The sequence below is a fragment of the Lissotriton vulgaris genome, chromosome 11 (assembly GCF_964263255.1).
Source record: "Lissotriton vulgaris chromosome 11, aLisVul1.2, whole genome shotgun sequence".
Lineage (NCBI taxonomy): Eukaryota > Metazoa > Chordata > Amphibia > Caudata > Salamandridae > Lissotriton > Lissotriton vulgaris.
The window spans coordinates 1,051,177,412-1,051,191,815 of NC_141699.1; the positions used below are offsets into that span (position 1 = coordinate 1,051,177,412).

The 14,404-nt window shown below is 43.0% G+C and overlaps 1 protein-coding gene across 2 annotated transcripts in view; it reads left to right on the forward strand.

The window, feature by feature from the left end:
• Window positions 1-14,404, forward strand: part of PLD1 (phospholipase D1) — a 370,836-nt gene that overhangs the window by 291,456 nt on the left and 64,976 nt on the right. For both annotated transcript variants that reach the window (XM_086944395.1, XM_086944394.1), the window contains 2 exons: window positions 6,014-6,102; window positions 11,243-11,356. In XM_086944395.1, the coding sequence (XP_086800521.1) occupies window positions 6,014-6,102; window positions 11,243-11,356 (203 nt within the window). The remainder of the gene's footprint in view (window positions 1-6,013; window positions 6,103-11,242; window positions 11,357-14,404) is intronic.

Genomic DNA, 14,404 nt, shown 5'->3' on the forward strand with positions numbered 1-14,404 from the left:
CCTTTTTCATACGGAAACCCTGTGAGCGATATTTGTTTTGTAATCCTGTCTTGAATATTTCTGCCTGTTAATACCTCCTCTTTCGTAACATTGGGACCATTTATGGGTTTTCAGGTGCCCATTTAACAACAATCCCTTTCCTTACATTCAAACCCAAACAACCCACGCCTGACGAATAATGTCAAGCAGTTTCTCCGGAGCTCAATGACATATCTTGGCAAAATTATTGAGCAGTAGTCTTTTCTAGTGAACGTTATTGCGACAATTTTTTTTTATATCTCCTTTTCTTTTTTTTCTTCCATTACGCTCATCAAAAAAGTGAAGTCATAGGTGACTGTTAGTAGAAGCTCCCTTCAATTCTCCACCTCTTTAGGGCCCGATGCAGGTAGGCATTTACCGGTCGGTAACGGACGAATTCGGCCGTTACCGACCGGTAAATGCCTTTTCCTATGTAGGAGGCATTTATTTACAGTTTCGGTATTTTATTTACAGATTCGGTATTTTTACCGAATCTGTATTTACAGAATCGGTAAAATTACCGAATCGGTAAATACAGACTTGGTAAAAATACCGAATCTGTAAATTCTAATTTAGGTAGCACTGTTGACAGTGCTAGAGGCCTCTAAGAATTCGTTATTTACCACTGAATACAATTGGGTGGTAAATAAGGAATTCCTGTGTACATGCACATCTGTGTATGTACACCTGTGCCACGTAGCACACATACATGCCCATGTATGTGTGTCACATTGCACACAAGCCAAAAACAGGGGTGCTACAAGGTGTCAAAGTGGCACCCTGTTCCCCCTGGCAGGATTCAGTATTTACTGATTCGGTAATATCGAATCGGTATTTGCCATTGATTCCTATGGGCTTCAAGGCCCATAGGAATCAATGGCAAATACAGATTTGGTTATAACCGAATCGGTAATTACCGAATTTTACCGATTCGGTAATGAATTCGGTAAAAATACCTACATCCCCATTGCCAGTTCTTAAATACCGAATCGGTATGATTCGGTATTTAAGAAGTGGTAATCTGGGTTTACCTACATCGGGCCCTTAGACCCTTATCTACTACTCAGAGGGTCGGCAGCTCTCAATTTTTTTGGGGGAAAATCCTGGTTAACCAGCCGGTCCTTCATTGTTATCTTAGACCTGTGTCTGTCCCAGTAACATCTGCTTTGGGTTTCCAAAGGATGTTTTGGCCTGACTTTGTGATATTTCGAACTGAGGTGTTTAATTCCATGTCAGTGTGTTCTCTCGTTGGATCAGCGCTCTGCCTTTTACATCCATTCCCCGCAGTGCAAAACACATTCTGCAAACACCCAGAATCTGATTTCATTCTTTAAATTGAATTAACATTTATTAATCACTTTTTTCCTTCGATATTATTGTCAATTTTAACCGTTTATATCTTCTGTACAATAAGCATCTCTAAGTTTGTGGATTATACCAAACATGTTATGCCACATTTTTCTTTTTAAAGGTTGGTTATCTTAACTGGAAATGTAGCTCAAACTAATGAACTTTCTTGTTGAATTCACACAGCCTCGTGTTTTTGCAAGGGAGTGACTGTTAAACACAATGCAGCAATTTACAACTTGGCTGACACTGGCACATAAACACTTGCTATGCTTCTGTTCCCAGCCACAGCCTATTTATAAAATGAAAAGAAAATATTTAGCAACTTATTTTTCCAAGAGCATGTACAACTCTGCAGTATGCACAGGTTTACGAGAACCAGAACAGAATCATTTAACCCCTTCCACGCTCATGACGAGCTGGGGTCGTCATGGCGTAGCCTCCTCGCACGCTGATGACGAGCCCAGCTCGTCATGTAAAGTGCGATTCCCAATAGTTCAGCATGCGAGCAAAATAACGCTAGCGCGCATAAAGCAAATCGACTTGTTGCACGTCTCTTTGTTATGATCCAGTATAAAATATTTTGGCCATGAAAACGAAATGACATCAACAGTTTCAGGAAGTCCGTAGTTTGAGAAAAATGTGACTGCCTCGCAGCGAACATGGTCTAATGCCAATTAAAATACACATCACAGATCATCTGCAGCATGTCATCTGTGAATGTGCAATGTCACGGATGTTGTATCTCCAAAATTGATTCAATGTGACACGAGGGCACCATTTTGGGGCGGACTGAGCTACTTTGGCAAAATGGGAGCTGTAGGTAGCCAAGCGAGCCACTAATTAGAATGCGCATGTCCCTGCAAATCAAGGCAGCTGGCATATCCTTAAGAAGTGAAGCAATTCTTTCTGGTAGCTTAGTTTTTTTTAACGTTTTTATTTTATTGTTGTTTTTTATTGAAGGAACATTGAAAAACAACTTTCAAAGTATTACATATTTCAATCTATGCAGAAATGAAACCAAATCAATATCAACTGATTGCAGCATGGACCTAACCCTAAAAAGAAAACCGAGGAAACCTTTGTATCCTGAGCAGCAACAGAAAAAAAGTTTACATTCAAATTAATTTTTGAATAATATTTTTCGATCTACACTTATTCCACTTGTTCCTTTATTCTTTCTTAGCCTTGCAATTTTCGAAAAAGAAAACTGAAAGGCACTGAGCTTCCTTGTGCAAAACAGTCAAAACAGAACATCGCACAACAACCATAGTACAACTCAACAACATTGTATCGCAATTATTCAATATAGGCATGCACCATTAGTATGCCCTATGTCTCACAGCTAATTGCTTGTTCTGTTCATCTGGGTGAAAGTCCTCAGAAGTGGAAACAAGCAATAGTGCAACCATTGCAGAAAAAAACACTAATAGACTCTTCGGTGCTAGAAAATTTGCGTCCCATTTTGCTACTACCATTCTTTGCAAAAATTGCAAAGAAAGTAACCAACAAACAACTAGTTAATCATATTAACCTGAATGACTAGTTTCACCCCGCACAGTCTGGATTTAGAGCCAACCACTCCACAGAGCCAGAGCTACTCCTTGCTACGGAAACTCTAAGGAAATGTGCTGTTGCGCTGATCCTGTTGGATCTCAGAGCAGCATTTGGCACCGTATCTCATGTCTTCTTCTTAAAAGATTATGTAAATGCGGGGTCAGGAGCTCAGCTCCACGCTTGATGACGTCCTTTCTCTCATCACAGAGCTTTCAAGTTGCCAGCACCCTCATACATCCAAGAGCATTCCCCTGCTGCAGGGGGTCCCACAGGGCTCAATTCTGAACCCCACGTTGCTTAATCTCCATATGGGACCACTGGCAGAATTAGTGCAAGGACACAATGTGACTGTCGTATCGTAGGCCGATAATACACAACTGATTGTCACCTTATCTCAGAATCCAGAGCGGACAGCTCACAAACTCTCTCTATGTTTAGAGGAGCTAGCAGCATGGCTGTCCAACCATTGCTTGAAACTCAATGGCAACAAAACGGAGGTGCTGGTAATCAGAAAGGTCCCGTCGATATGGACATCAGCATGGTGGCCTGAGACATTAGGACAAATACCTGCCTCGAAAGCGTAAGAAAAGAACCTTGGGGTCTGGCTTGATTCTGAAAATAACGTTTGAAGGTCAAATCCGGAAGGCGGAGGGGAAATGTTTCGGGACTCTTGAAATCCTAAGGAAACTCCTTGACCTTTTACCTTTCACTGTGAGGAAGACAAGTGTACATGCCTTTGTCACCTCGCAGATGGACTACGGTAGCATCCTCTATCTGGGAGCATCGAAGAAGGGACTGACTAAGCTCCAGTCGATCCAGAATGCGGCAGCTCGCCTAGTTCTGAATCTCCCGAAAAGAGCAACAATTGCGGGGGCCCTGAGAACCTTCCACTGAATGCTATGAATAAAGGACCACGCTATCTCCAGTCTATGATACCAGCGTACACACTGGCACAGACTCTAAGATCTAAACACAGGGTATTGGTTACTGTGCCAAGAATACAGAAAGCGAGGATGGGAGCAGGCTCCTTTGGATACCTCACAGCTAAGATCTGGAATAATCTGCCTGTGGGACTAAGAGCTGAACCTTGTGAAAAAATGTTTTGCAAGAGATTAAAGACATGGCTGTTTCCACCTTCAAACTAGTATTGTGATCCTCTAGTGCCGACGTTGCCACTGGATACTCATTTAATAGCTTCTGCCAACCTTATTGAGAGTCTCCTCTAGCGCAGGGACACGCCGATGGTGTAACTATGCGATTTACAAATGGATACATAAATAAATATGAAATATGGCAGCACAAAAAAAACAACAGGACCCTTCACCATATCAAAATTTCAGTCATCAAATATGGGCAAACTTTTTTGCCACATATTGCCACCTCCAGTATCCTGTTTTTAAGCCTGTGCTTGAGAAATCGATAATATTTAATATAAATCTTAGAAGGGGCTAAAATCCTTTCCTTACTTTTTATGTGTTTGTGTGCTTGCCACTTCTTTCTCTCCATTTTTATTGGTAATGGTTGTTTGCCAGGTCAAAACCATATTAAAAAAATAAGGTTTGGGCCTGGCAAAAGGTTTCTTTTGTCAGGTCGACCTGGCAGTTTAAAAACTGTGCACACTGGTTTTACTGACAAGCCTGAGATATGCCTAAAGTGCTATGTAAAATGGTGGCACAATCAGTGCTGCAGCCCCACCAGTAGCATTTAATATACAGACCCTGTGCACAGGTAGTGGCACTTTACTATGGACTTACAAGTACATTTGCCAGTTGGGTATAAGCCAGTTATACAATGTTTCAAGGAGAAAGGAGAAGCACTTTAACATTGGTTAGCAGTGGTACACTGTGCAGATCCTAAGGCCAGTAAAAACAGAGTCAGCAAAACAAGAGCGTTGAAGACAAAAAGGTATGGCGAAAACCACGCTAAGGATGCCAGGTCTAACATGTGTCCTCCCCAGTTGAAAGTTGCGAGAACTTCCAAACTCCTTTGGGGTTCTCTTCACTAAGACGTAAGAACCTGGGGAGGCCATCAACTATGGAGTTCTATTCCTTGTTGTAAAAGCAAAGTTTTGTTTTAATCTCACTATTACTTTGTCACGAAAGCCCCCTTTTCACTTTCACTTCACAGTACGAAGAACTATTTGTGTAAAATAAACTGTTTATTTTACACAATATATGCTACCTTACAATTTCTTCCCAGTATGACAAACTGCTTTGAGTATAAATAATTCTCCGAATCTCCCTTGGGGAATTCACTTCTTATGCTGGACCCACTATGGCCAACTCTTAACCATTATTTTTCCCAAACACGTTAACCCCAGGTTCATATATTGGGTACCCTTGTTCTCCCTTACTGACTATTGTGGGTTTTGGTAACACAAAGAGGAAGGAGAAATGAGCCAAGCAAGAATCTAGTGGTGATGCCCTGTGTTCTGAGCAGGCCGTGAAAAGCTGAAGGCTTAGGAAAATGGATTGTTGGGGCAGTAGTGCTGCATGCAGGGCGGTGCTGAGGTTTACCCCCTTTATAAAGAGCCTGTTAGTATGGCTCAAGTCTATGGCTTTAGGGGAAAGTTAGTCTGCATGAGGAGTGTGGCTAAATGCCATGCCCTATGCTCGGAACCTGCTGGTTATGGCTTAAGATCCAGTCCAGTGGGTTCTGCAGCCATAATGACTGCACAAATGACAGGAACAAAGACCTACACCTATGAGCCAAAGACCACACCCTGCACCAATAGACTACAGAGCGCAATGGTGTAAGTTATGCTCAGCAGGCTCTTGACTTGGGGACTGGACAACAGGGTTAAGGAGGAAGGCCATGTCTTGCTTCAGATCCCACTGGACAAGACCATAGGTAATGCTTAGTGGGCTTTGTGTGCAGGGAATAAGGAATAGATGTGGCCTATGCCACGCCTATTCACAGATCCCACTGTCATGGTTGGAGTGACACGAAGTGAACCAGGGATATAACCAAAGTGCATGCCATGCTACAAGACCCGCATGGGTAAAGGCCATGCCTATTGAGCTGTTGTGCTGGGTGAACACGATCCACTGAAAGACGCCAACTTTAAAACATTGTTCTTCTTTTCCCCTAGAACCAGTTCTTTATTAGCTGCGCGGACAACAAAATTGTTTTCAACAAGATCGGTGACACAATTGCACAGAGGATTCTCAAAGCATACAGGTATTTCATATGTAAATAGTGTGTCAGAGGTAGAGGGTAATTATGCACTGTGACTCTATGAAACTCCTAATGTGAAAAGTGTCATACTAGTATGTGTAAGTTGTTTTCATTATTTGTTTGCAGGTGGCACAGGGTATTTATAATTCAGCTACCTACATATGTGCATTGAGTGATGGTTGTCCAGAAAGGAAACCAGTTTATAAATTGCTATCTTTCTACAGATAACCAACAACTAGTACAATTCTTAAACTAATTCATGTAAAACTTATTTTAGCTCAGTGGTGTCCGTATCTTCCGAACATATTCAATTTTAGGATATGATGGGCCGTGTGTACAAAGATGTGAATAATCCAAATTGAAATTTATAGGGATCCACTGTGAGTTTTTGGACCATAAACCAGAATATCACTCAAGCAACTTCCTGTTTCCATCTGCATGCCTGGACACATTTATAATCCTTGTGACAGCCTTTGAATCACATAGATTGTGGAGAAATCCATTGTTTATTTAAAATCATTCAACTCATAGCAGTGCACCCACTGGGCTACAGAACATCATCCAACCTTAGCAAGTTTTACTGTAACTATTACATGTTTCATCCAGAAGCCCCTGTTCCATGCTATGCCTGTTACTCATCCTTAAAGGTACAACACAAAGCACTAGTGTTGTGAAGTACACCAGAGAAATGTGGCTGCATTGGTAGTATCAGATACGTGGAACTGCTTCTGATAGGAGGCTAAATATGATCAAGGAGGAGCAAACAAATCAAATAATTTTAGGGCTTAATCACAAAAAATATGTTTTATAATGGGATTCTCTGTGGTTAATGGAAGTATTATCCAGTCATTCCTTGACCGACAAACAATTGAAAGATTTTGCATGTAAAGTCGATCAGTGTTCTAGATTCGATAATCTAGACTCATTGTAGCACAAGCGCACCTTCTCGATGGACACCTCTAGCCTTACATTTTCCTATACTCACCCGTATCTTTATCCGGGCCCGCTGTCCAATGCTAGACATGCTTATTTGGTGGTCAATATGGGAGTCACTCTCTTAGAATCACTAGTTCCTTCCTGGCTTGCCGCTTGTAAATCATTGAGACTAAAACATTCCACCACATTATTGTTAACTGCAGCATCGGCTGTATGAACTTTTTTCATCTATGCTGGATGGTCTACGTTTATCTTTTGACTCCTGGCATCTTACATTTGATGCATTATGCAATGCAGACACTCCAAATCTTGCTGTGTCTGATTGTTGCTCAGCTATCAAATTAACCCCTTGCGTGCTGATGACGGCTCCCGTCCGTCATGCGTCACAGTGCTCATGTGCTGATGACGGCCGGGAGCCGTCACGACCACGCCCGCAATCGGAATGTGCGCACAGGAGCGGAATTCCGGCCACGGGCAAGGGGTTAAACATAGTCAGGTGTCATCAGACCAGTTGTCTAGGCCAATCGGGTCTTGCTTGCTCAACCCGCTGGTAATTTGGCACACAGCAGTCGTGCTTAACATAGAGGCAATGTGTAAGTTATTTGTGCAACACTTCCAACAGTAACACATTGAAAACACACCACAAAAGGATCCCTCACCAGATTAAAAAAATGGAGCAAAAAGTAATAAAAAATTTGACACCAAAACAACAAATATTCAATCCGTAGAACTGGAGATATGCAATTTTAAAGATGTATGTGAAAATAGCATCTAAAAGCGCCAAGCGCCAATCACGGCAATCTGGTTGTGCAAGACCGGGGAAAAGGTCACAAGCTCAGGCTGACCACATTGAGCCTAAGTCGGATATTTTATTTATTTACTTATGTAATTTATTAACCGCACAAATACCCTTGGGTGTCTCAGCGCTGTGGACGGAAGAGGATAGGACAGAGTAAGAGCTGGTTATTTATTGGTTGAACAACCAGGTTTTGAATTGTTTACGGAAGGCAAGGAGAGAGGGGGTGTTTTTGATGTGAAGAGGGAGGGTGTTCCAAAGTCTGGCGGTGGTGACTGTGAATCCTCTGTCGCTCCAGGAAGATTTTTTTGTTCTGGGAACAATCATAAGGCTTGCTCCTGAAGAGCGTAGTGGTCTGGTTGGCTTGTAGGGGCATAGTATTTTGTTTAGGAATTCAGGTCCTGTGTTACGCCAGCACTAGGTTACACCAGCTGAAAAATTAACTTCCCGGTCCTAAGGAAACAGTCCTATTCGTGGTGGAGGGGGCTGCGAGGACCGGCTTGGCCTTGCAGATGGTCGTCACTGTAGCGCGAAGATCCTGCTGTTGTTGCCGACGTTCGGGCTTGAGATGGTGTTTCCCGCTAGTGGTCGATGCTGTAGAGCGAATGGTTAGGTTGACAGAACTTTGTGTTGGAGAGTTGTGAAGGCAACACATTTTTGGCGCCAATGGGCCCGTTTCTGGTTGCGAGAAACCCAAAAACTTTTGTGACTTTGTGAGTTTAGCACTGGCAGTTACAGTAATCAGCAGGTAGTAAGTAGAAATCCCATCCTTGCAAAACCTTATTTGCTTTCCAGATTTCTGCAGACAATAAACAGAGTACCATTACATTTGGCAGTAGTAGAGCAGTTACAGTGCTTAGAAAAGGCAGAAGTGCTCTTTTTACTTCAATACTATTGCTGAAATGCAAAAGAGGAGTAAATCCACACACTGTCCAACCCTGGCTGGCCTGTGCTTGGCCCTTGTTGCTTTCTACACAACACAGCAGCCCTTTTCACTGCACTCTGTCTTCTTCACACCGACTACTCTGTTTACAACTCAGCCATTCTCTAAAACAAACCATGCCTTCTGCGCCCTCCGGTGATTCTCTGCAAATGAGTTTAATCTGTTCACTCACAACAAGTTTTAGAAAAGCGGCTCAGAACCTCAGACTACAGAGGCCTGTGCAGGATGGTCGCATGATCGAAAAGAACCAGCATTGGCAAAGCCCGTCAGTCTTGCATGGTCAGTATGCATTTGATGTTGGTATTAGCTTTACGAGTGCTTGTAGAATTTGTGTACAAGTATTGACCAGGCCAAGTAAAGCAGGTCTCATCTTATTTTTGTTTCAATGTATTGCCCACCATAAAAATATTGTTTCGAGCTGGCCGCCACTGTGGCTCTTTCCTTTACCAGGGCTTGTCAAAGTGTGTTGCAAGCATTCTCAAAGCCATTAACGGTCGGTGAACAGCTTGGAACGTTATAATCTATACTTTCAAGATTTATTTATTTATTTATTTATTTATTAATGATATTTATAGAGCGCGAACAAAGGCCCTTGGGCGTCTCGGCGCTGGCTATCTGCAGGTATTTACTCCCGGAAGAGAGGGAAGGAGTTTGACTTTTACTGGTTAAACAGCCAGGTTTTTAGCTGTTTACGGAATGACCAGAGTGAGGGGCTGATTTTTATTGAGTGGGGCAAAGTGTTCCAAAGTTTTGGGGCTGATAGCAGGAACCTTCGATCCCCCCAAGAAACCAATTTGGTGCGGGGGACCATTAGGTCGTTTAGAGTGGACAAGCGTAACAATCTGGGAGGACAGTAAGGGGACAAATTTTGTGTGAGGAAGACAGGTCCTTGGTTATGGAGGGCTTTGTACACAATACAGAGGGTTTTGAACTTGATTCTATTTCTGATTGGTAACCAATGTAGGTGTCTAATGGTTTCAGTGGCAGATTGATATTTAGGAATTCTGCCCAGGAGCCTGGCTGCTGAATTCTGGATGACCTGCATTTTATTTATGACCCTAGCTTGAGCATTGCTGAACAAAGCGTTGCAATAGTCCAAAGTGGACAGTACCAGTGAAGTTACCAAGGTTTTACCGGCCTTTTCTGGGAGAAAGGGAAGGATTTTCTTTATCAGTCTTAATTTGTAAAATGCGGAAGAAGCGATTTGGTTGGCATGTGGGAAAAAATGTAGGCGATCGTCAAAAATGACTCCTAAGTTCCTCACTTTGCTAACAGGTTCAGGGGGAGGTCCAAGAGACATCGGCCACCAGGCTGAGGACCATTCTGGGGTCAGTTGCCCAAAGATGACCACTTCGTCTTGTCGGAATTAAGTTTTAGGCAATTGGAGGCCATCCAGTCCCCAATTGCCAGAATGCCCTCTTTAAAGGCTTCAGCTATTTTGTGGCCGTTGTTTTTAATGGCGAGGACCAACTGTGTGTCGTCTGCATAGGAGGTAAGGCTCATCCCGTGTGCTCGAATGATGTTGGCTAGGTCCGACACATAGATGTTAAAAAGTGTCGGACTTAGGGATGATCCTTGAGGTACCCCGCATGGCAGCGACAGAGTGGATGATTGGAAGGAGCCCAGAGTTACAGCCTGGGACCTGTCAGCCAGAAAAGATGCCAATAATTTCTTGGCTGTGTGTTGGAAACCCATATTTCCGTTCCGGTCGATCAGAATAGAATGATCGACCGTGTCGAAGGCTGCCGACAGATCTAGCAGTATTAGTAGTGGCTGGCTGCCAAATTTCACCTCCATCCTAAATTTATACTGGTGGTTGCAGTTGGTGTGCATAGGTGCTTTAGGTGAATAGGATGTATTTTTTAGACTTAGACCAGAACAAAAGAGAGAAAGGAGGAAGAGTGAAAGGAAGGTGAAGATGGGAAAACAGCAACAAAGGGAGAAAGTTGGGGTGAAAAAGAGAGAGATGAGTCAGGAGGAGTAGGTTGGTGGCATGAAGAGGCATGAAGTGAAATCAAGACTAGGCAGCATTGTTATTTGTCAACCCTGTCATTTGGCAGCGGCAGGCACGGGGTCCTAAAGAAAATCTTTGTCCCCTGATCTTATTACTATTATTCTTTTTTTTTTAACAATTAAGCACTATTTGCAAGGTTTGTAAATTCAACATGGGGGTGTTTATCACTTCCCATTTGCCCCCTTGTAGCCCCCCTTGAGAACAGTATTATTTTCAACCTTAACTAATCTTTAGGACTTAAGATTTTCCACAGTGATAAGTTCAGTTAATCAGATCTGCCTTTATTGAAACAGCAGTGCCACTGTTTTTCAGCACCAAGGTGAACATTTAACAGAGAAAAATGTTTTGTGATTCAAGCCCCTGTTGATTCGATTACTTTAAAAAAAAAAGATTAATCTATGTATTTGTAGCACCATATGGTATAAGTGAATCATATGTTGATTTAATGTTGCAGAGAAAACAAACGATACAGAGTGTACGTGGTAACTCCCCTGCTGCCTGGATTTGAAGGAGACATCAAAACTGGAGGAGGCAGTGCACTGCAGGCCATTATGCACTTTAACTACAGGTAGGTTTGGCAAAAAAAAAATGCATTTATGGGAGTGTGTGTGTGCGGAGATATATATATATATATATATATATATATATATATATATATATATATATATATATATATATATATATATATATATATGTGTGTGTGTGTGTTTTAAATGTAAGTATAAATGAAGACAATTACATACATTGATTTACATGCAGAATAACTGTGAACCATACTCGGCAGATGGTTTCAGTACGCTTTTCCTAAGACACAAATGAACATCACAAAAGCTGCATTAAGGGAAGATGAAAATCTAACCCAAGCTGTACTTATGCGAGAAGAATTCATGAATGCCTTGATTACTTTTTGGTGCTCGTAATGCGCCTGTTTGTTCATCCTCCTAGTCCAGTCCTACTTAACATGAGGTGTGAGCACCTCTCCGACAGGCAACGGTCTGGGCAACTAACACAAGAAAACCTGGGATTTGCCAAGCACACCCACTTTGTAAGCTGCCCAACCTACAACCTCCTAAAGGCGAAGAATTTGTACCTACCACCTGTAGAGTACTAGGCCCAAGAAGTGGAATATTGGCCTCATTGATAACTATAAGGGGGCATTGCCCCCTCATCTTGTTCCTTGTCTCGGTCCTCCCTAACATAGGGATTTATCTGAACCAATGTATGGCTTGCCCAACACAAACACCAAGTGAAGCAGGAAGTACCCATCGAACCTGTAAGAGTGACAGGTAACAAATGTACCTTCCAAGCAGTGAGAACAGAGACAACTTCCCAAAGGGCCCAGAGTATGGCCCCATACCCACACCCATCACCAGACGACAGAAGTAAGAGGAAAGATCAAGGAATGGTTAAACACAAAACTGGCAGAGGCGCACGCAGAGTGCTAACCCAAAAGGTTTCTTTTAACATGAGAATTTCCCGTTAGCATCTGTAAAATGGGACATGCTCACTCAATCAGTAAGTTATAGTTAACAGGAGTATGACCCATATACATGATTAGGACTGGGTAAGGAAGGTACAATCAAAAAACAATGTCCCAATAGGTAAAATTAGACAGTCAATTAAATAAGCATGCACTTCGCATTGCTACAAGGAAAGAAGGAGAACACTCTAGAATTTTAAGACAAGATAGTCAAATCATCTTATTTATAATATACGTTCATGGTCGAGATTATACAGTTATATAAGCAGCACTGTGTAAACTCAATTACGTGACAACCATAAAAACTTATGAATTAGAAAATGACTTAAGGACACATCCAGATATTTGGCGGATCACTGACGACCGCTTATATCCTACGAGCCATGCACCCTGGCAGGCCCCCAACCCACTATTGACGATCGCTCCTGATCGCTTCTAAACCAAGCTTCTTCCAAGCACTTCCCGAGTTAGACAACCAAGTCCTGATGATGATCCTCATTAACGTGGATCGAAACGCCGTCGACTCCACAGCTTATTAATTGGCGTACTTTAACAATGTGGTTCAAAGAATGCGAATAACTGTAATCTGTGATATCACTTTGTCACATGATACGAGCCACCCACTGTAGATAACTTGCACCTTATTCACAGTGCGCCGTTCACGCTGTTTATTTCTTCACTTGCGTCGCCACTTTCACTTTCACGACAGTCACTTTTGTAGAGCACCAAGTTTTTATGGTTGTCACGTAATTGAGTTTACACAGTGCTGCTTATATAACTGTATAATCTCGACCATGAACGTATATTATAAATAAGATGATTTGACTATCTTGTCTTAAAATTCTAGAGTGTTCTCCTTCTTTCCTTGTAGCAATGCGAAGTGCATGCTTATTTAATTGACTGTCTAATTTTACCTATTGAGACATTGTTTTTTGATTGTACCACTCAATCAGTAAACCAGCTAGAAGTTAAAACAAAACTACCTATACAAAGGGGAGTGGGCAGCCTGAACCCACGGGGATCCGGGCTCAGTTGTACCAAAAGGCTGGCACGCAGCCAGAGGTCGGTGGTCTGCAACAAAGAGGGAACAGCGGCATCATCAGTGGTCAAAGCGGTGAAAAAGGGGGTGGTGATGGACGGAGCATCTGAACCAAACAATCACACCCAGTCAACAGATCTGGGTTTAATCCATCACCGTTCTTTAGCCCTCTCTGCCACCCCAGTTCAGACATGGCCATATGCAAATTAGTCTGACCCTGTGCCTCATGGGAACAGTCCAGCCCGAACTGCCAAGCCATGCCTTCCTGGACCGGAAACAAGCTTCCGAGGACCGGTTCTTGCATTCTAGCCGTCTTCAGCCCGGCTTGCTTGAATCCAGTGGCAAAGTGAGCAAGGGACTCACGTCTGAGCATACCCTGCCAACTTATGGCGAACAAAGCGGCACAAAAGAGGGTGGTGATGGACGGAGCATCTGAACCAAGTGCATTTGGCCATGTCTGAACTGGGGTGGCTGAGTGAGCTAAAGAATGGTGATGGATTAAACCCAGATCAGTTGACTGGGGGTGAGTGTTTGATTGGCCCAAACGCTCCGTCCATTATCCCCTTTTGTATCGCTTTGTTCGCCCTAAGTTGGCAGGGTATGCTCAGACATGAGTCCCTTGCTCACTTGGCCACTGGATTCAAGATAGCCTGGCTGATGAGGATTATGAATCCGAAACCGGTCCCAGGATGCTTGTTTCCGGTCCAGGGAAGACATGGCTTGGCAGTTCGGGCTGGACTGTTCCCATGAGGCACAGGGTCAGACTGATTTGCATATGGCCATGTCTGAACTGTGGTGGCGAATGAGCTAAAGAATGGTGATGGATTAAAACCCAGATCATTTGACAGGGGGTGAGTGTTTGATTGGCTCAAACGCTCCGTCCATCATCCCCTTTTGTATCGCTTTTATCAGTAGTCAAGGCAGGCAAGATGAAAACCACATGAAGAGATTATACGTCTGTCAAAAGGTTGACTGAAAAACAAGAAGTAATGTGGACTGGGGTCTGGAGCTCAGAAATTCATAGGACAGAACCTAGAGCTGGCCCAACACAAGGACGCCAGGCATACCTGCTTTATGTAGGCAGAGAGGTGCCAGCA